Source organism: Dermochelys coriacea, chromosome 5, assembly GCF_009764565.3.
Source record: "Dermochelys coriacea isolate rDerCor1 chromosome 5, rDerCor1.pri.v4, whole genome shotgun sequence".
NCBI lineage: Eukaryota > Metazoa > Chordata > Testudines > Dermochelyidae > Dermochelys > Dermochelys coriacea.
This window is the reverse complement of record NC_050072.1, coordinates 71621983-71643043: the sequence shown is the minus strand read 5'-3', so window position 1 is coordinate 71643043 and position 21061 is coordinate 71621983. Positions and strand designations below refer to the sequence as shown.

The window sequence follows — 21061 nt, the reverse complement described above, 5'->3', positions numbered from 1 at the left end:
TGCATTTGGTGGAAAAAACAGAGGAGAGATTTATATACACACACACAGAGAACATGAAACAATGGGTTTATCATACACACTGTAAGGAGAGTGATCACTTAAGATAAGCCATCACCAACAGCAGGGGGGGGAAGGAGGAAAACCTTTCATGGTGACAAGCAAGGTAGGCTAATTCCAGCAGTTAACAAGAATATCAGAGGAACAGTGGGGGGTGGGGTGGGAGGGAGAAATACCATGGGGAAATAGTTTTACTTTGTGTAATGACTCATCCATTCCCAGTCTCTATTCAAGCCTAAGTTAATTGTATCCAGTTTGCAAATTAATTCCAATTCAGCAGTCTCTCGTTGGAGTCTGTTTTTGAAGCTTTTTTGTTGAAGTATAGCCACTCTTAGGTCTGTGATCGAGTGACCAGAGAGATTGAAGTGTTCTCCAACTGGTTTTTGAATGTTATAATTCTTGACGTCTGATTTGTGTCCATTCATTCTTTTACGTAGAGACTGTCCAGTTTGGCCAATGTACATGGCAGAGGGGCATTGCTGGCACATGATGGCATATATCACATTGGTAAAAATGTTGGCATACTGTGGGGCCATGCGGGTAAACCTGGAAATCCTGGACGCCCCATCATCTCAGGCATTGGCACCCTGACAGCAGGATTGTCTGGCTATGTAGACTCCCTCCTCAGGCCCTTCGTTACCAGCACTCCCAGCTATCTTCGAGACACCACCGATTTCCTGAGGAAACTACAGTCCATTGGTGATCTTCCTAAAAACACCATCCTAGCCACTATGGATGTAGAAGCCCTCTACACCAACATTCCACACAAAGATGGACTACAAGCCGTCAGGAACAGTATCCCCGATACTGTCACGGCTAACCTGGTGGCAGAACTTTGTGACTTTGTCCTGACCCATAACTATTTCACATTTGGTGACAATGTATACCTTCAAATCAGCGGCACTGCGATGGGTACCCGCATGGCCCCACAGTATGACAACATTTTTATGGCTGACTTAGAACAACGCTTCCTCAGCTCTCGTCCCCTAATGCCCCTACTCTACTTGCGCTACATTGATGACATCTTCATCATCTGGACCATTGGAAAAGAAGCTCTTGAGGAATTCCACCATGATTTCAACAATTTCCATCCCACCATCAACCTCAGCCTGGACCAGTCCACACAAGAGATCCACTTCCTGGACACTACGGTGCTAATAAGCGATGGTCACATAAACACCACCCTGTATCGGAAACCTACTGACCGCTATTCCTACCTACATGCCTCTAGCTTTCATCCAGATCATACCACTCGATCCATTGTCTACAGCCAAGCGCTACGATATAACCGCATTTGCTCCAACCCCTCAGACAGAGACAAACACCTACAAGATCTCTATCATGCATTCCTACAACTACAATACCCACCTGCTGAAGTGAAGAAACAGATTGACAGAGCCAGAAGAGTACCCAGAAGTCACCTACTACAGGACAGGCCCAACAAAGAAAACAACAGAACGCCACTAGCCATCACCTTCAGCCCCCAACTAAAACCTCTCCAACGCATCATCAAGGATCTACAACCTATCCTGAAGGACGAGCCATCGCTCTCTCAGATCTTGGGAGACAGACCAGTCCTTGCTTACAGACAGCCCCCCAATCTGAAGCAAATACTCACCAGCAACCACACACCACACAACAGAACCACTAACCCAGGAACCTATCCTTGCAACAAAGCCCGTTGCCAACTCTGTCCACATATCTATTCAGGGGATACCATCATAGGGCCTAATCACATCAGCCACACTATCAGAGGCTCGTTCACCTGCGCATCTACCAATGTGATATATGCCATCATGTGCCAGCAATGCCCCTCTGCCATGTACATTGGCCAAACTGGACAGTCTCTACGTAAAAGAATGAATGGACACAAATCAGACGTCAAGAATTATAACATTCAAAAACCAGTTGGAGAACACTTCAATCTCTCTGGTCACTCGATCACAGACCTAAGAGTGGCTATACTTCAACAAAAAAGCTTCAAAAACAGACTCCAACGAGAGACTGCTGAATTGGAATTAATTTGCAAACTGGATACAATTAACTTAGGCTTGAATAGAGACTGGGAATGGATGAGTCATTACACAAAGTAAAACTATTTCCCCATGGTATTTCTCCCTCCCACCCCACCCCCCACTGTTCCTCTGATATTCTTGTTAACTGCTGGAATTAGCCTACCTTGCTTGTCACCATGAAAGGTTTTCCTCCTTCCCCCCCCTGCTGTTGGTGATGGCTTATCTTAAGTGATCACTCTCCTTACAGTGTGTATGATAAACCCATTGTTTCATGTTCTCTGTGTGTGTGTATATAAATCTCTCCTCTGTTTTTTCCACCAAATGCATCCGATGAAGTGAGCTGTAGCTCACGAAAGCTTATGCTCTAATAAATTTGTTAGTCTCTAAGGTGCCACAAGTACTCCTTTTCTTTTTGCGAATACAGACTAACACGGCTGCTACTCTGATACCTTTTGATTGGAAATGATGTGCACTCAGAAAATTCTCTTTTTTAGCAAGGTCAAAATTGCAGTACTTTGGCCTCCATTTCACACACCAGAGGTATAGAAAGAAAAATCAATATAATCAGTTTACTGAGTTGGATTTATCAAGCTGAAAAGGAACTGTTTTCAGAGAGATACACATATCTACAGAGAACAGAAAAACAATGTAAACCTATTGTTTAACTTGGCTTATTTAAAAGAAAGTATAGACAAGACAATCACTGTGGGCCCGATTATCTGACTTTTACTCATGTGGGAAAATCCTGGCCCCACTGACATCAATGGCAAAACTCCCACTGACTTCAAAAAGGGCGCAGGATTTCACCCTCAGTGAATAGTTTCACTGAATATGGGTGGGCAAAATCTAGTTCTTAGTTTTAGCAGAACTTGTCAATTCTTGTGAAACTTAGATGACCACCACATTTTTTATACTGTGTCCTTTTTTTCCCTCTGCTTCCCCTTCTGATTCTGCTACCCAAACACCTTTGTTTTAATCCAAGAGAACAAGTGAAATTTTTCATATGGAGCCTGAAGCTCTGGATATCTACAAAGCAAAAGGGTGTTTAGCTCATTGCTTACAGGATAAATACATCACCTTTCCAATGTGGTTAAGAATCTTTAATAGGAGCAGAAGATCTGAAGTTATTATACAGTAAAAGTGTGTTTCAACAAAGCTCCATGACAATTTTAAAGAAATAAAAATGAGGAAATCCTCAGAGCACCCTAATTTCTATGAAACTGTTATGAAATCTAGACCTATGTATTGCCTTGTCTCAGCTAAACTCTATTAACACAGAGGAAATAAAATCTTTGTTAAGGTGGAATTAAGGTTCCAGGCACTTCATAGTGCCCTTTACACAGCTTGTAACCTTCTAGAACAGTGGTTCCCAAACTTGTTCCGCCGTCTGTGCAGGGAAAGCCCTTGGCGGGCCGGGCCGGTTTGTTTACCTGCCACATCAGCAGGTTCGGCAAATCGCGGCTCCCAGTGGCCGCAGTTCGCTGCTCCGGGCCAACGTGGGCTGCTGGAAGTGGTGCAGGCCAAGGGACGTACTGGCCGCCGCTTCCAGCAGCTCCCATTGGCCTGGAGCAGAGAACCGCAGCCACTGGGAGCCGCGATTGGCCGAACTGCGGACGCGGCAGGTAAATAAACCGGCCCGGCCCGCCAGGGGCTTTCCCTGCACAAGCGGTGGAACAAGTTTGGGAGCCACTGTTCTAAAATGTGAGGGGACAATTTCAAAAATTCAGATGTTGGGAAACTAGGAAATGTTGAGTTCTAGGCCCCCTTAAAAGCGTAAGTGTACTATTACAAGCAAAACATGAATGTAAGAAAACCAGTCAATACAGTTAAAGTTGTGGTAAGTAAGAAGTGTCAACTTAACTGCCCCTCATGGGACTGGCAACAGGAAACAGCACAGTAATTTATCTGTCCCATCCATTTCTGTATATCCATCACAACCCAACATCATCATTCCTCTCAATGCACTTCCATGAGCCATCACAGTTGTCTATGCTGCACCACTGATCTGGGAAGTAGTTGCAAATGATTGGCAGAGATCACACTACACAAAAAAACACTTAAGAAGAAGTAAGGTGCTGCTGAGCTCCTCCTTAGGGCAGGAATCAAAGCAGACAGGGTTAAAGTTGTGTGATTGTGGTGCATACGAACTAACTCTGCATTGCCTGGTTTTCTAAAATTGGTGTTTTGTTTTTTTCTTATAACACTAATGATCTTGTAAGTGGAACCTTAATGTTATATTTTCTGGTCACAGAATATCTGAGCTTTTGGAATTGACATATTTCTAGAAGAACACAAGGTGCACAGGGCATTGTGGAGTGTCTGGAAAGTTATTCCACATAAAACATGTTTTTGCATGTAACTTCACCATTAGAAAAAATGAGTGTAGTGAAAGGTGCTTGGTCGAGAAAGCAGGGGGGGCCTGCTTTGCGGGGGCCTGGGCTTTCTTGTAGCTGCTGAGCACCCTGTTCTTGCTGATGGGGGATATGTGAGTTATGAATGGCACAGAAATTAACAGCAGCGATTAGAAGACAAAACTTGAACTCCTGGTCTCTTGGCCCCTCGTCCAGGACAGTTTTCCCTAAGCTACAGAACGTTTGTGGGGAACTCAGTCTCTCTTTCTCACCCCACACTAGCTGGAAGCCTGCACACAGTGGTTTTGGTCCATGCAGGACTGCAGTGGTCTCACTATTGCTACGCTACTCCATGGAATCAGAAATAAAGTCTAACAACTTATTAATTTGACTCAGAGCCTTGTTCTGGTACTGGACACTAGATCTCAGCAGGGACAGTCCAGGTTGCTGAGGAAGTTTCATGTGGTTATTGCCTATAGCTCCCCCCCCCACATATTTCTGCACAAGAAACCATTATAAGAAAATTGAAATATGAGGAGTATACAATATGGGGAAGAGGGCTGTGTCTTTGGGAACTTGTTGTCCAAATGTCTAAATTTTCACCACAAACTTTACCCTGGGCCCCAAAGTGTCCATCTGGGGTCACTTTGTAAGTTTATTTTTGAGAGGGTTGAGAATTTAGCTTTAACCATACATTCTGTTGCAACCTAAACTACTTGTCTCCCCATAATCCATCTTGCTTGTATGTTCTATATTGAGCAGTCCCCTAAGGCTGTACGTGATTTGTTTAGAGACCTCTGCACACATGTTAGCATAGATGAAGGAACATTTGTCAGGCAGCAACTGCAAATAAAGCAAAATCTCTTTATTCCTGGCTACACTCTGCAGGAAACTCCCACTCAAGTTTCCCTATCACGCCATGCAATCTTACTAATTCTTTCATTCCGTTAGTCTCTCAGTGTTGGATGGAAAGGTAATGCAGTCTCTTCTGTATAAAAAGGAATCCTAAATAAATGATAGTGAGGTACTTCACAAAAATTTGAACAGAAGACTACAAAAGGGCCAGCAACCTCAAATAATTTTCTGTCCTAAATGACCTATATTGACCTTCGCAGGTTTTTGAAAATGGGTAGTGATAAAGAACATTAATTCAACTATAGCAGATGAATTATAGCATGAGATATATTGCTGTCACTCAAGGTCACTTTTGCCTCTGGGTTGTCACTACTTTTGAGGGATTGATAGAACAGTAATTATAGAAATGAATGTATAGACTAGTTACAAGGAACAGCTGCTTCTTTTGCACCTGTGTACTTATTAAGCAATTATTCCAAATAAATGAAAGATTATTATGTGCTGAGCCTGTGATCCTAAGTAATACTTACAGCAACTGCCTCCAGGATTTGTTTAACAGCATCGGCAGCATCTCGCTCACTGTAATATCCTTTTTCCACAATCCTAGAAAGAAACCAGGAGATGCTGCTCAGACTCAAATATAGATGAGCACGCAATGTAGGTAAATGCTTCATAAAAAAATTAATCAGAAATAATAAAATTCAGACATGTCAGGTAGGCTGCAATGCTCTCTGTAGCATCAAAATTACAGATTTCTGATGGTTAAAGATAGATCTATACATCTGTACTTTACCTGTGGTTCCTAGTTAACATAAAAAAGAGGATTTTTAAATACCAGTTTATTGTTGTAGAAGTAAAATCATAACTACTAATAAAGTCTGCAAAGGAAAGGTATTAGAACTCTACAGGATGATGAATTTTAGAAGATCCCAGCTAGCCAAATGATCTATAACATCTTTTGGGGATGCTTCCCCACATTTATATTTAGTTTAAGCCATTCTTCTAAAAATGATGTTCCATCCATTTGTAACGTCCCACTAAGATCTGTTCTGCACAGTCTAGCTAGGGTATTTGCCAGCTGCAAATTATCCATGTAGCAATCTGCTGATTTGTCCTCCGCAATGCAAGACTTTATTGTTCTTTAATTCATAAAGCCCAATATAGTATGTGCATATTGCTCATGACAATTAATAGCCTGATTTTTCAAAAATGCTGAGCACCTGCAGTTCATAGTGAATTCAATGGGCTTTGTTGGTGCCAGGAACCTCTGAAAAATCTGGTGACTAAATCTTCTTTTCTAACATTGATTCAACTCTTTATTAGAGAAAAATATATGTGTTTAAAGAGTGTTCTCTTTGGAAGTGTTCTCTTTTAAACAATGGTACATTAATATATAAATGCCTTTTTTTAAAAAAATGGGTAGCAGCAATGACAGAATTTCTGGTGCCTGATTCAGAGTTTCATGTTCTGGGACATTCTGGAAGATCATAAACTAATATTACTGAATGAAACAAAATATGAAAACACAGTTAAATAAGAAAATAAAAAAATAAATAATTGTAATCATTTAGCATTTTGGGGGTTTAAAAATTGAATTAACTTTCAAAGACCAGCACAACAAATACGTTGCACTCAGGTCATATATTGTTACTTGAATACAAACTAGTAAACTATGAACAAAAAATTTAAAAGATTTATATCACTGAATACTTACAAAAATTCTTCGTTTAAGAACTCCCCCAGTAGTACTCTTGTCAGTATTTTCTAACTATACACAGCATTTATGACCAACAACATTTCTCTCTAACAGAGTTACACCAAAGACACATTTGACTGATAGGTTTGATCATTTTATTGATTTTTAAAAGCTCAGCCTGACATATACAGGTTTTTTGTCTTAGATACAGTACATAGAGGTGCATGGCTGTGTACTTTCGGTAAGATCAATGACTGCAAGCTGTGTGACTGATTTTAGTGATAAGACAGAACAAGCTTCCACATACCTGGAGCAAGGTTGAGAATCTGATTTATTGAGGAGGGGAACACTTGGCATATGTCTTCTGCAATACTTATTTCAGCAGTGCTGTTGTGATGAGTGTGGAAATCAGAATGAGAGCCCCTGTGATGGGGCGCCTGCCCCGCACTGGGCTCTAAGGGGTTAATAGAACCCCAGGGAGGCTGCACAGGAGACAGCCAATCAGAGAAGGCAATCCTTGCCAGGACTAGCCAAGCAGGCCCATATAAAAAGGGAGCTGCAGGGCAGAGGAGGGCAATTCTCTGTGGGGAGCCCTGGGAGGAAGGATTGTGTCTCTGGAGGGCTGAGAGAACTGCCAGCACCCTGGACTGAGCAGTGCTGCTAGCAGGGACCAGCAGAGTTAGAAACAGGTCCTGGCTGGCTGCTGGGATTTGTAGGCTGAGGCCCTGAGTGAAGGGCAAAGAGGATGCTGGGGCCATGAAGAAGTGGCCAGACAATTTGCTGTAGTAGCCACTAAGGGAAGTGGCTGAACAGCAGAATGCAAGTCCCTTCGAAGGGGGGAGCACAGTGTGTGACACGGCTGAAGGGCTGTCTCGTTGAAGAGGATATCGAGGTCCTTGGAGAAACATAGGTCCTAGAGCACGAGAAATGGTGGCGAGGCACCACCTGAAGCGGGCACACTAACATGCAGAGGTGATCCTCAAGACAGCCAGCAGAAGGTGCCAGAGTGGTGAGTGAATCCTGTTACAGCCACTCTCTGATGTGTTTCATTATGACAGCACAAGGGCTGATGAAAAAGGTGCTGTGTGACAAAAATTATTACGTAGTCACTGGTACTTTCAGTATAATATATATGGCTATAAAAAGGTAATAACCCACCAATCAGGGTAGATCCAACAAATATGGTAGCCCCTTATTGTACCTATATAGAGTGAAAGATGGGTTTGTTTTGAATAATGCCATTTACAGTTTTATCATATAACTGACAAGCAGTAGAGAAATATATAGTAAAATGATGATTCAGTTTGACTGGAGGGAAAAATCCAATGAGGCAGGGATATTTTTCAATGTATAGATTCATAGTCTGCCTAATAATCAACACTCATTCTATTCATTGTTCTTCAAAGGGAGACACAATATAGTCTAAAGTGACATCCACTCATCAATGCAACAGTAAAAACAGCAACTTATAGAGAATCAGAGAAAGAGACTCAGTTGTTACACTCGGGAATTTCTGCAAAAAATTCAACATAAGAGGAGTTTTCTTGTGGTTTAATATAACATAGCACTGAATTATTTTTAGGTGCAGATTTTAGAACAATTTTTAAGAGCTGTAATCTTAAACATAATTTACTTTCTATGCTATTGTTTTGACTGTCTGGATACATGAGGGCCAATATTCTCTGTGTTGCCATTTTCATGCATTTGTCTTCAATAGACCACACTGTTCTAGTCCAAAAACACATCCCACAGCAGCAGCTGTTCACTTCTTAAGACCAGTTCTGTATCACCAGTAAAATACATTATTTATGGGACAGCTCCTGCTGACTCCCTGGTACTTTTAAATCAATATTAACACTAGTTCACACATATATTAATAACCACTTTACACCAACAGAACATAGCATAGTTTTATATAAAGTTACATCTTTCATACCAAAATTATCCCAAAGCGCTGCAAAACATTGAGTTAGAAAACTGGGAGCGTATTCACCAATGTGACTGACATTATGCACTCAGGAATAAATTTATCTGAGGAATTAGATAGTAGGAATTGTTTAACGGACAAACAGCACATGTTGAAGAAATAAGAGACACCGCCTACACTTTTCAAGAACTGACAGAATGTTGAGCTTTCATCCGTAGTGCCATGAGAAATGGGCAGAAGAGACCTGCCTCATGCAAAGGATACAATCTCTGTCAGTGTAACCCCTTCAACCTCTAGTCATTTACAGTATTTTTTAGTGTCAGCATTGAGAAAGTCCTGGTGAACATAAGATGAGACATACTGGGTCATACCAAAGGCCCATCTAGCCCTGTACCCTGTCTTCCGACAGTGGCCATGCCAGATGCTTCAGAGGGAATGAACAGAACAGGCAATCATTGAGTGATCCATCCCTGTTGTCCTTTCCCAGCTTCTGGCACTCAGAGGCTAGGGACACCCGGAGCATGGCATTGCGTCTCTGACCATCTTGGCTAATAGCCATTGATGGACCGATCCTCCATAAACTTATCTAATTCTTTTTGAACCCTTTTATAGTTTTGGCCTTCACAACATCCCCTGGCAATGAATTCCACAGGTTGACTATGTGTTGTGTGAATACTTCTTTTTGTTTGTTTTAAACCTGCTGCTTATTAATTTTATTGGGTGACCCTTCCTTCTTGTGTTATGTGAAGGAATAAATAATACTTCCTTATTCACTGTCTTCACACCAGTCAAGATTTTATAGATCTCTATTATATTCCCTTTGTGCCCTGGTCTACACTGGGGCAGGGGAGCTATCTAAGTTAAGCAACTTCAGCTATGTGAATAACGTAGCTGAAGTCGACATACTTAGATCGACTTACCGGGATGCCTTCACCACAGTGAGTCGACTGCTGCAGCTCCCCCATTGACTCTGCCTGTGCCTCTCGTGGCGCTGGAGTACAGGAGTTGACAGGAGAGCGCTCAGGGGTCAATTTATCGCATCTAGACTAGACGCGATAAATCGATTCCCGCTGGATCGATCGCTGCCCGCTGATCCGGCAGGTAGTGAAGACATACTCTAAGTCATCTCTCTTCCAGGCTGAAAAGTCCCAGTCTTTTTAATTTCTCCTCATATGGAAGCTGTTCCATTTCCGTAATAGTTTTTGTTGCCCTTCTCTATACATATTCCAATTCCAAAATATCTTTTTTGAGATGGGGTGACCAGAACTGCATACAGTATTCAAGGTGTGGGCATACCATGAATATATATGGAGGAAATCGGATATTTTCTTACTATCTATGCCTTTCCTAATGGTTCCTAACATTCTGTTAACTTTGTTGACTACCACTGTACATAAGCAGATATTTTCAGAGAACTATCACAATGACTCCAAGATCTTTCTTAAGTGTTAACAGCTAATTTAGATCCATCATTTTGTATGTACAGTTGGGATTATGTTTTCCAATGTGCATTACTTTGCATTTATCAACACTAAATTTCATCCACCGTTTTGTTGCCCAGTCACCCAGTTTTGTGAGATCCCTTTGTAACTCTTTGCAGTCTGCTTTGGACTTAACTACCTTGAGTAATTCTGTACTGTCTGCAAATTTTGCCACCTCATTGAGCAGGGGGCAGAGTGGAGCTGTGGCTGGGGCCAGAGCTGGGCTGGGGGTGGAGTTGACATGGGGCCAGAGCTGGGGCTGGGGCCAGAGCTGGGCATGGAGCAGGGCTGGGAGGTGCTCCCATCCTACCCCCCACACTTTGCCACATGCCCCCCAAATGTTCCTCTGCACCCCCACAGGGAGGCATGCCCCACAGTTTGGGGACCACTGTCTGACACAAAATGTGATCAAAATTGCCTGAAGCACTAATCCATATTTTAGCCTAACCGTCATCAAAATTTTAGTTTGAAAATCAAAATCATTTTATAGTTTAGAAGCCACTGATTGTGGGGTTTTTTTTTTGTTTTGTTTTTTTTTTGCTGGTGCTGCTGCTTTTTAACATGCTTATAACAATTCAAGAGGCAATAAATCTCCACCCCACCTCCTCCCAACCCCTCACAACTTTCATATTTGATAAACCTATTCCCCTCCTGGGCTCTGACTTTGGATGCAAGCTTGGAGTAATTTTGTTTTTATGGTGAGCAATTAGCTCTTGTAAATTTATAAATGCAATGCTGACACAATCTTAACTCCATTTCTGTTATCATTGAAACTAGTCTGATCAGATGAACTACTTCAAGGCCATGAGCATGTGCTAAGAACTATGCTCTCATTTTATGAGAACGTTAATTATTTCATAATGAGCCCTGGCGAGGTTCATCTGGGGAACTAGGGAAACAGTCTTAGACAAATCTCATAACTGAATGTCCCAGACAACCATATTTTTAATTCTAGCTATTTTTACCATGGTGTATTTATTATGTGTTTTTAACATATTCCCTTTGTGCTCGTTGCTATAGAGCTATTTACAAAGATTAAATCCTTGTCCAAAAACATTTACAGTCTATAGTAAATAGACAAAACACAGATGAAGGCTTTGTGGTGAGGGCCGTGTGTAGAAGGTGCAGCAGAAAAACAGTGATAAAATGAGGTTTCAGAGTAGCAGCCGTGTTAGTCTGTATTCGCAAAAAGAAAAGGAGTACTTGTGGCACCTTAGAGACTTAACAAATTTATTTGAGCTCAAATAAATTTGTTAGTCTCTAAGGTGCCACAAGTACTCCTTTTCTTTTTAGTGATAAAGTGATTATTTCTGGCATATAGCTTGTTAGTTTTTTATAATGGGAACTACAGGTGCAAGCCCGATGGACTGTCCTAGCTGCAGCCTTTGTAACCTGAAGTTATGTTCTAGTTCCTCATTAGTCTAGATCTTAAATTTCTGACTGAGAATGTAAGAAGTCAAGATTATTTGTAATATAATAATTGTAATTGATAATGTTACAAATTGAAGGTAAAACCAAACTGCATCTGTTAAAATGGCTATCCAGCAAAGCAAATGGGACCTGCGTAGGTGAGATAAGGCATACTCCTAGGTAGAGACTGAACCTTTATTGTTTAAAGGACTCTCCGCTGTAATTTAGACTGAGCAATAATGCTGGGAGAACATCTGAACTTTGTTTGCTACAATGCACATCACCCTGTTGCATATCTTAGCTACAGTAATATGAAGAAGGTACAGTTTGAATGGCAACATTAGTTTGGTGTAATAACCTCTCAGATCTTCTGGAGCCTGAAAATTGCCTTCTTTACAGCAAGTTTCAATGCAAACTACCCTCTTAGTGATACACTGACTGGACATTCCCTTATTGACCATCTCCATAAAGAGAGAGAGATTAATAGCAATTTCTTATTCTCTCTAATAAGAGCTGAGCTGATGCTTCACAGCTAGCTTAAAGAAAGGTCATTCTATAAGAAGAATGTGGACAAAAAAAGACCCCCACTTCACTGAGAGGGCAGCTGAAAGAAAGCAGCAAGAATGAGGAACTTTAAAAGAAACAAAATGAAGACCGTCCCCTCGGTATATAATATATAGGGGTGAAAGCTATACAGAAAACAGAGAGCCAGACATGCCAAAAAGTATATATATATTTATTTTTGGAGGGAGGAAAGGAAGAGACATACCATTAAAAAAGGAAAGAAAGAATAAGCCAAGAACAGATGTGAGAAAAAGTAAATCTGGAATCACATATTAATCAAGTCAATTAGGAAAGATACTCAGTACTGAAAATGACTAAAACCATCTAAATGAAACAGACATTTTATTATAATGAAATGTTCTATTCAAGTTCCACATGCTGGGCCATATTTTCAAAGCTAGGTATTTGCATTTGATCAGTTCAGCACCTTACTGGGTATGTGTACAACCAAATATACCTAATTGATATTCACATGAGAGGTTTATATGCATAAAATTGAGTGTGCACAAGCATATGTTAAAGTGCCTCTTCTTTCCCTCTTCACATTCTTGAGAACTTCTCTACTTACCATTACTTTGCATCCTTTACTCCACATAAGCTTTTCAATCATATTTTTCAACTGCTATCACACAAGAAGTTGTTAATTACCTAAATACTCAATACAAAACTAAAATTAATAGGCAAGCAGCATGCACCACCTGTGGTCAACTTAATGTACCCACTCTACACACATGCACATTATACATCATATGAAAGATTATTATGTCTACTTTAAGATGAGGTATGATGTGGAGCTGTCAAGTGGCGCTGTTACCATAAAAATAGGGATAAATAATGACACCATCTTTGCATTAATTTCTGTTACTGACAATGTATTGTTTCAAGACATAAAATTGGATTTTTTGTGACCTCAAAGCATCACAGCAATAATGTAAAGGATAAAACAAAATCTGGAAATAAATTTGTACAGGTATCATTAAAGTGTAATAGCGCTGATGACATTTCTAGTCATCATCATCTTGTTCCTCATTATGATCTCTGTCAAGAGTGGATAGGTTACTACAGTCTTCATTGCCTGACACGTACACAGATCTGTGCAGTTAAGTTTGTTCCAATTACAGACACAGGTGATTGTGCAACGAACTCTAATGGTACAAATAAGATCTTGTAGAAGCTCAGATGCCATTGGGCCCTTGAAAAATACAGGAAGTAACTCATCATCCACATTTTCTGTCCATGTTGCTCGGGTCATCCAATATCTGATTTATCCATATGCAAAGACATCCAAATCTTTGTTTGCCAAGATGCTTTTCTGACGTGCTCTTCAAAACTGTCATCACATGGTGGGAGTTTGGCCAGTAACTTGTTCTTTTTGATGGGTAGATTGAGGCGCAAGCAATTCAGGTCTCTGTAGGTCTCCTTTTCTTTCTTGCTCTGGTCATGCAGCACTTCTACCAACTTTCTTGCTTCAGAAATTGTGGCTTCCCCATCCCTCTCTCCCATTTTGGCAAGATCTCTGAAGTGGTAATCTCCCTTTGTTATGACAATATTAAAAAAAGATTTTACCCAATACCAAATAGGACACACAGTCACATCCTGTTAATGCAGCAAGTATGTTGAAAGGTCAGGAGTGAGTGCATCACAAATTGCCTGCACAGATATGAAGTAAAGCATGTCAGTTGTGCTAGTAATGTTATCTATATGCTCCATTTTTGGAATGTAGTGAACAGCAAGGACAAAACATGTGGTCAGCTGATCTAATTACTACATTTCCTTTGACACCAAGAGACCCAAACGCTATATTGGCACATACAGCATCCAGAAGCACCAGATGTCTGCTTCCTCTTGAGTGCTGTACAAGTCTTCGGTTTCAACACCTCTACTGGTGATGGACTTTGCTACTTCACCACTGGAAAAGCCTGCAGCAAGGAGTGTTTGTGTCAGCTGTATTCCTACATTCTCAGGTACATTTTGAACAATATACTCACAGAGGATTTGTACAAGTTACTACTTGTTGGATGTCATGTTTAGAAACTTTTACCAGGGGAGGCACAAGGTGTCTACAAAAAGAAAAGGAGTACTTGTGGCACCTTAGAGACTAGCAAATTTATTTGAGCATAAGCTTTCGTGAGTACAGCTTTTGCTCAAATAAATTTGTTAGTCTCTAAGGTGCCACAAGTACTCCTTTTCTTTTTGCGGATACAGACTAACATGGCTGCTATTCTGAAAGGTGTCTACAATCACCTGGTATTTCTTGAATCCAACCTTAGATTCTCTCTAACGCTGTCTTTCTGCAGTTTTCACAGAGTTCATAGAATATCAGGTTGAAAAGGACCTCAGGAGGTCATCTAGTCCAACCCCCCGCTCAAAGCAGGACCAATCCCCAACTAAATCATCCCAGCCAGGGCTTTTTCAAGCCTGACCTTAAAAACCTCTAAGGAAGGAGATTCCATCATTTCCCTAGGTAACGCATTCCAGTGCTTCACCACCCTCCTAGTGAAAGTTTTTCCTAGTATCCAATCTAAACCTCCCCCACTGCAATTTGAGACCATTACTCCTTGTTCTGTCATTTTCTACCACTGAGAACAGTCTAGATCCATCCTCTTTGGAACTCCCTCACTTCCGCAGACTAAACAATTCCAGTTCCCTCAGCCTCTCCTCATAAGTCATGTGTTCCAGTCCCCTAATCATTTTTGTTGCCCTCCGACGGATGCTTTCCAATTTTTCAACATCCTTCTTGTAGTATGGGGCCCAAAACTGGACACAGTACTCCAGATGAGGCCTCACCAATGTCAAATAGAGGGGAAAGATCACGTCCCTCGATCTGCTGGCAATGCCCCTACTTATACAGCCCAAAATGCCATTGGCCTTCTTGGCAACAAGGGCACACTGTTGACTCATATCCAACTTCTTGTCCACTGTAACCCCTAGGTCCTTTTCTGCAGAACTGCTGCCTAGCCATTCAGTCCCTGGTCTGTAGCAGTGCATGGGATTCTTCTATCCTAAGTGCAGGACTCTGCACTTATCCTTGTTGAACCTCATCAGATTTCTTTTGGCCCAATCCTCTAATTTGTCTAGGTCCCTCTGTATCCTATCCCTACCTTCCAGCATATCTATCGTGCCTCACAATTTAGTGTCATCTGCAAACTTGCTGAGGGTGCAGTCCACACCATCCTCCAGATCATTAATGAAGATATTGAACAAAACCAGCCTCAGGACTGACCCTTAGGGCACTCTGCTTGATACCGGCTGCCAACTAGACATGGAGCCATTGATCACTACCCGTTGAGCCCGACAATCTAGCCAGCTTTCTAGCCACCTTATAGGCCATTCATCAAGCCCATACTTCTTTAACTTAATGGCAAGAATACTTGGGAGACCGTGTCAAAAGCTTTGCTAAAGTCAAGGAATAACACATCCACTGCTTTCCCCTCATCCACAGAGCCAGTTATCTCGTCATAGAAGGCAATTAGATTAGTCAGGCATGACTTGCCCTTGGTGAATCCATGCTGACTGTTCCTGACCACTTTCCTCTCCTCTAAATGCTTCAAAATTGATTTTTTTTTGAGGACCTGCTCCATGATTTTTCCAGAGACTGAGGTGAGGTTGACTGGCCTGTAGTTCCCTGGATCCTCCTTCTTCCCTTTTTTAAAGATGGGCACTACATTAGCCTTTTTCCAGTCATCCGGGACCTCCCCCAATGGCCATCAGTTTTCAAAGATAATGGCCAATGGCTCTGCAATCACATCTGCCAACTCCTTTAGCACTCTCAGGTGCAGCATATCCGGCCCCATGGACTTGTGCTCGTCCAGCTTTTCTAAATAGTCCCGAACCACTTCTTTCTCCACAGAGAGCTGGTCACCTCCTCCCCATGCTGTGCTGCCCAGTGCAGTAGTCTGGGAGCTGACCTTGTTCGTGAAGACAGAGGCAAAAAAAGCATTGAGTACATTAGCTTTTTCCACATCCTCTGTCACTAGGTTGCCTCCCTCATTCAGTAAGGGGCTCACACTTTCCTTGACTTTCTTCTTGTCGCTAACATACCTGAAGAGACCCTTCTTGTTACTCTTAACTTGCAGCTAGCAAGAGATGTTATTGCAGTTATTACTGTCATATCTGTCAAAGACTTCAATTACACAATTAGCTTTGTCAAATCCTTTTTGGACCTGCCTCAAGTACTCAGCAGTAAATTAATCAAATGTGTGGATTTGTCTCCAGCCACCATTTTGTATGACATCCATAGCAGCTCTGATGCACACTGCGGTTTCTTTGTTCCATGCTTTTAGCTCATGGATTCTTTCAGCTTGAGCTTCCAGTTAATGCCCTAATTCAGCTTTGTCTGTTCCTCTCACTGTTCTATCAGCACGGAAAAAAGGACACAGGCATAAGTCTTATTGGACCACTAAGAACAGTTTGCCATTGCAACATCATCTCATACTCCTGGGGGAATTCTGTGCCACTGTGCATGTGCAGAATTCATGGTCCCTGCAGATTTTTTTCTCTCTGCAGAATATAGATTCGGCTGGAGAAGTGCTGCAGTTACACCTTTCACCCACTAGGGGCTGCTGTAACACCAGAAGAGAGGGCAGCCAGCTGGGCAAAGAGACTGCATTTCTCACAGCAAAGCCAGGTGAGGAGGCATGGGAGGGTCAGAGCAGGGCACATGAGGCTGCTGAAGGGTCAAAGACTGGGGTTTAGAAGGGCTAGTGAGAGAGTCAGACTGCGGTGCAGCTAGTGGGGTGACAGCATTGAGACAGGGACTGAATGGGAGGGGGCTGCAGGGACACACAGGGACAGGGGCAGGTGTGCCTGATTACATGGGAAAGGCTAAGGGTCAGCCACGATCTGCATGGGGGAAGCAGCTCCCTAATTCCCTAACCATTCCTCCCTCCTCATCCCCCCCCAACAAAAACCCTGTTCAATACTTCTCTCACCCACAACCAACAATCTTCCAGGTTCACTCCCAGGCTCCTTCCCTCAGCTCCTCCATTACCCAGACTGCCCCAATCCTTTCCACTGCTTCTGAGAAGTGCAAGAAATACATTTCTGTATTGTAGTTTAAATGAATTATTACTCAAAGTTCTGTATTAATATGCCTAGTAAGGAATTTGTCAAAGAAACATTTCCTGAGTCTTTTTTGTCATCTGTATTGTTACAGACATACTTGCTGACAGGTATTTTGAAATAAATTACCAAAACTATTGAAAGTGGCGTGATTATATTGTTAGTTTGACAAAGAAAATATTCATAATTTTAAAATATTGTGCACAGACATTTTAATTTTTGGCTCATAATCCCCCCCCCCCCAAGAGTAATCTCTGCATATTGCTAAGGACAGGGCTCTAGGGAAAACAATTTCTGGACTAATAGCTGCAGTGATTGTCCCTCTCTTGTCTGATTTAAATTTAGTTTTCTTGGCCATGTCAACAAATGTTTTGATGCCAGATTTCTTGACTGGGTTGAAGAAGCTGTGTGTCCCATCAGAATCAAATGCATTTCTTACAAATCTCCCCATTTGTTTTTCAACAACATTTGCTATTTTCAGTGGAGAGTCTTTGTACATCTGATGGTAGATATATTATCCATTAGATAAACAGCTCTAGTTGTGATTCAGGGTCAAATGGGTTTGCCATCTTGCTGATGACATGGTTAGTAAAAGCTGTAACATAATTTTCATCCCTTCTCAGTGCAGAGGCAAGGACTGCTTGTGGACTTTGTCATCACCACTTCTTGTTAGTCCTCTTCTTTCTCACATGGCTTTTGTATATTCATAATATGAAGCTGTGTATTATCATCTCTAACAAGAATACTGACTGGTGCATAAATGTTATTGAATTAAAAGCTAATTTTTACAATAATTCAAAGCCTAGTACTGCATGCATAGGCAATTACAAATTAAACCTTCTATCAGGCAGACTAGATGCTACATTGTATGTACAAAAGCTTACCAATGTAGAAGCATTACATTAGAAATACATATACATTTATATCTACTGTGACAAAGTTCCTGCTCTACTTTGGTGGGTCTTGCGCTTATTGGCGGATTTGCTCACCTTGGAGCTTCACAGCAGCCCTCTGCTTGGCCGTTTTTCTGAATTTACAGTCCAGGTCGACTCCTCCTGTGTCTGACCAGGAGTTGGGAGGATTTGGGGAGCCCGGGCCCGGGCCCGCCCTCTACTCCGGGTTCCAGCCCAGGGCCCTGTGGAATGCAGCTGTCTAGAGTGCCTCCTGGAACAGCTGTGCAACAGCTACAACTCCCTGGGCTACTTCCCCATGGCCTCCTCCCAATACCTTCCTTATTCTCACCATAGGACCTTCCTCCTGGTGTCTGATAATGCTTGTACTCCTCAGTCCTTCAACAGTCCGCGTTCTCACTCTCAGCTCCTAGTGCCTCTTGCTTCCAGCTCCTCACACGCACACCACAAACTGAAGTGAGCTCCTTTTTAAAACCCAGGTGCCCTGATTAGCCTACCTTAACTGATTCTAGCAGCTTCTTGATTGGCTGCAGGTGTTCTAATCAGCCTGTCTTAATTGTCTCCAGAAGGTTCCTGATTGTTCGGGAACCTTCCCTGTTACCTTACCTAGGGAAAAGGGACCTACTTAGCCTGGGGCTAATATATCTGCCTTCTATTACTCTCCTATAGCCATCTAGCCCGACCCTGTCACACTACTCACTATGCAGTACAAACTAGGGACCCACCATCTACTGCTGCATGTGCACAGCCTTCAGTGTGAGACTGATTTAGTCAGCAAATTTCAATTAAAAATATAGAAAACTGTTATAGTCGCTTGTGAAATACTTTGACAATTAAGAATATGAAATGTGAAAATAGTTAATGTTAGTATATTAAAAAATGTTGATACTTACCATTTTTGCCACATACTAAACAGCATGATCATTTCTGAAAAAAACTCCCAAAATCTGCCCATGTAATACCAATAACATTCTTTTAATGCACTGTCATTTGGTAGCTTTGACCAATAAACACCACATAAACACGTTGAAATTAACTTAAATAGTAAAAACTGTAGTCAGTCATGTTGAATCATTTCTGGAACTATGCAAAATATGGCACTCATTTTGGGTATAATTGTTTTACTTTGCCTACAAGCTTACAGCAACACTTGACAGCTCCCCATCATAACTCATCTAAATGTACGTAAAATAATATTTTAAATGATATACAATGTGGATGTATGTAGGGAGAGTATATTAGATGTGGATGTATGTAGGGAGAGTATATAGAAACATGGCCCTTAATGGAGAATTGCCACCTGACCATATGTGTAAGAATACCTCCAGTGTAAGAATGCTGAATGTGATGCCTGTATCAGTTAAGTACACCAAACTGTCTTCTCACTCAATCTCAGGAGAATAAGAATTCATTCTACAGTTACAAATTAACAGAGACCCATTTTAGACAAGGATTAAAAACCAAATGACTTGACGGCAGTAGGCACAAAGAAGATTATTATGATGGGCAGAGTGCAAGTAAAAAATTTGTAGAGACCACTTATTGCAAGTTGCATTTGCCTCTTTCCCAGAGAGGAAAGAATAAAGGATGTTCCTTAAACCCCTCATTCATCTAAACACTCCTTCAAGCAAATTGTTTGGGAACTGAGCACCACACAGTCTCACAAGATACAGCTTAAGATCTTTGGGAAAGTGAATTCCAGAGTCAAGGGACCTTCACTGAGAACACCTGGCTACCAGCTCCGTGACATTCTAATATAGACTATTAGCTCAAATGTCCAGTGACGAGATTCAAGGGGGGGGTCTCATGTAATCAGGATCTGCCTTGCAGAGTTTTTATCATAGATCAAAATCAAACATTTTGAATTGTACCCAAACAGGAAACCAGTACAACTTCTATAGAGCTGGTGGGATCTATTCCCAGAAGTCAGTACTGGCTTACAGGCAGCATATAGCTGCAATCTGCACTAACTGTAGCGTCCAAGTGATCTTCAAGCACAATTCTATTACTGCAACATGCTTGCACACTTGCCATCTCCCATCCCATCTTCCTAAAATAATTTCTTCATGCGAGGTATTGAAAAGTTAAGCCTTTACTTTCCAATTTTAAGCCTTTACTTTCCAAGATGACCTGGTTCACTGTAGCCCTGGATATCTGGAAATGCGCTTCTACTCTAAAAAGCAACTATGAAAAAAAATGATTTCTTGTTATTCATAAGATTTTCTTTGTGTGCATACTCAGATATATCTGCTGTATCTGATGATTAGAACAAGTTCTTACTGCTTTTTACTCCCTGTTACTTACACACACACACACACACACACACACAGCTCTACAGGGCCAGCCCACAACATTTTGGCACCTGAGGTGGGGAGCTCAAATGACACCCCCAGGCCCCGTCACTTGGGCCAAAACTTTGAAAGATCTCAATTCTGCCTTCTTCCTTTTCTAATCTTCTTATGGTACTGCTCTGCTATCTACCCCAATAAAGGAAAACAAACAACTTAAAATGCCTTGTTCAAAAATTTTAAGTAATACTTAACTTTCAAATGCCTGAACAGCAAATGTACCTTTGCTTGTCTGCATAGTTAAACACTGGCATTTTTATCTGTTTGAATAATCAAAGTGGTGCTTTCGGTGCTTTCTTGGTTGCAAAGATTTGAACTGCTTCCTGAAGGTCCACACTCTGGGCCAGCTCATGCTCTATTGAGAAGGTTGCAAGGCCAACCAGCC

The 21061-nt window shown here is 41.6% G+C and overlaps 1 protein-coding gene across 1 annotated transcript in view; it reads right to left on the bottom strand.

Annotated features, from left to right (window-relative positions):
• CAMK4 (calcium/calmodulin dependent protein kinase IV) overlaps positions 1 to 21061 on the bottom strand; it is a 302575-nt gene that overhangs the window by 103327 nt on the left and 178187 nt on the right. The window contains exon 5 of the mRNA XM_038403756.2: positions 5809 to 5881. Coding sequence (XP_038259684.1) covers positions 5809 to 5881 — 73 coding nt within the window. The remainder of the gene's footprint in view (positions 1 to 5808; positions 5882 to 21061) is intronic.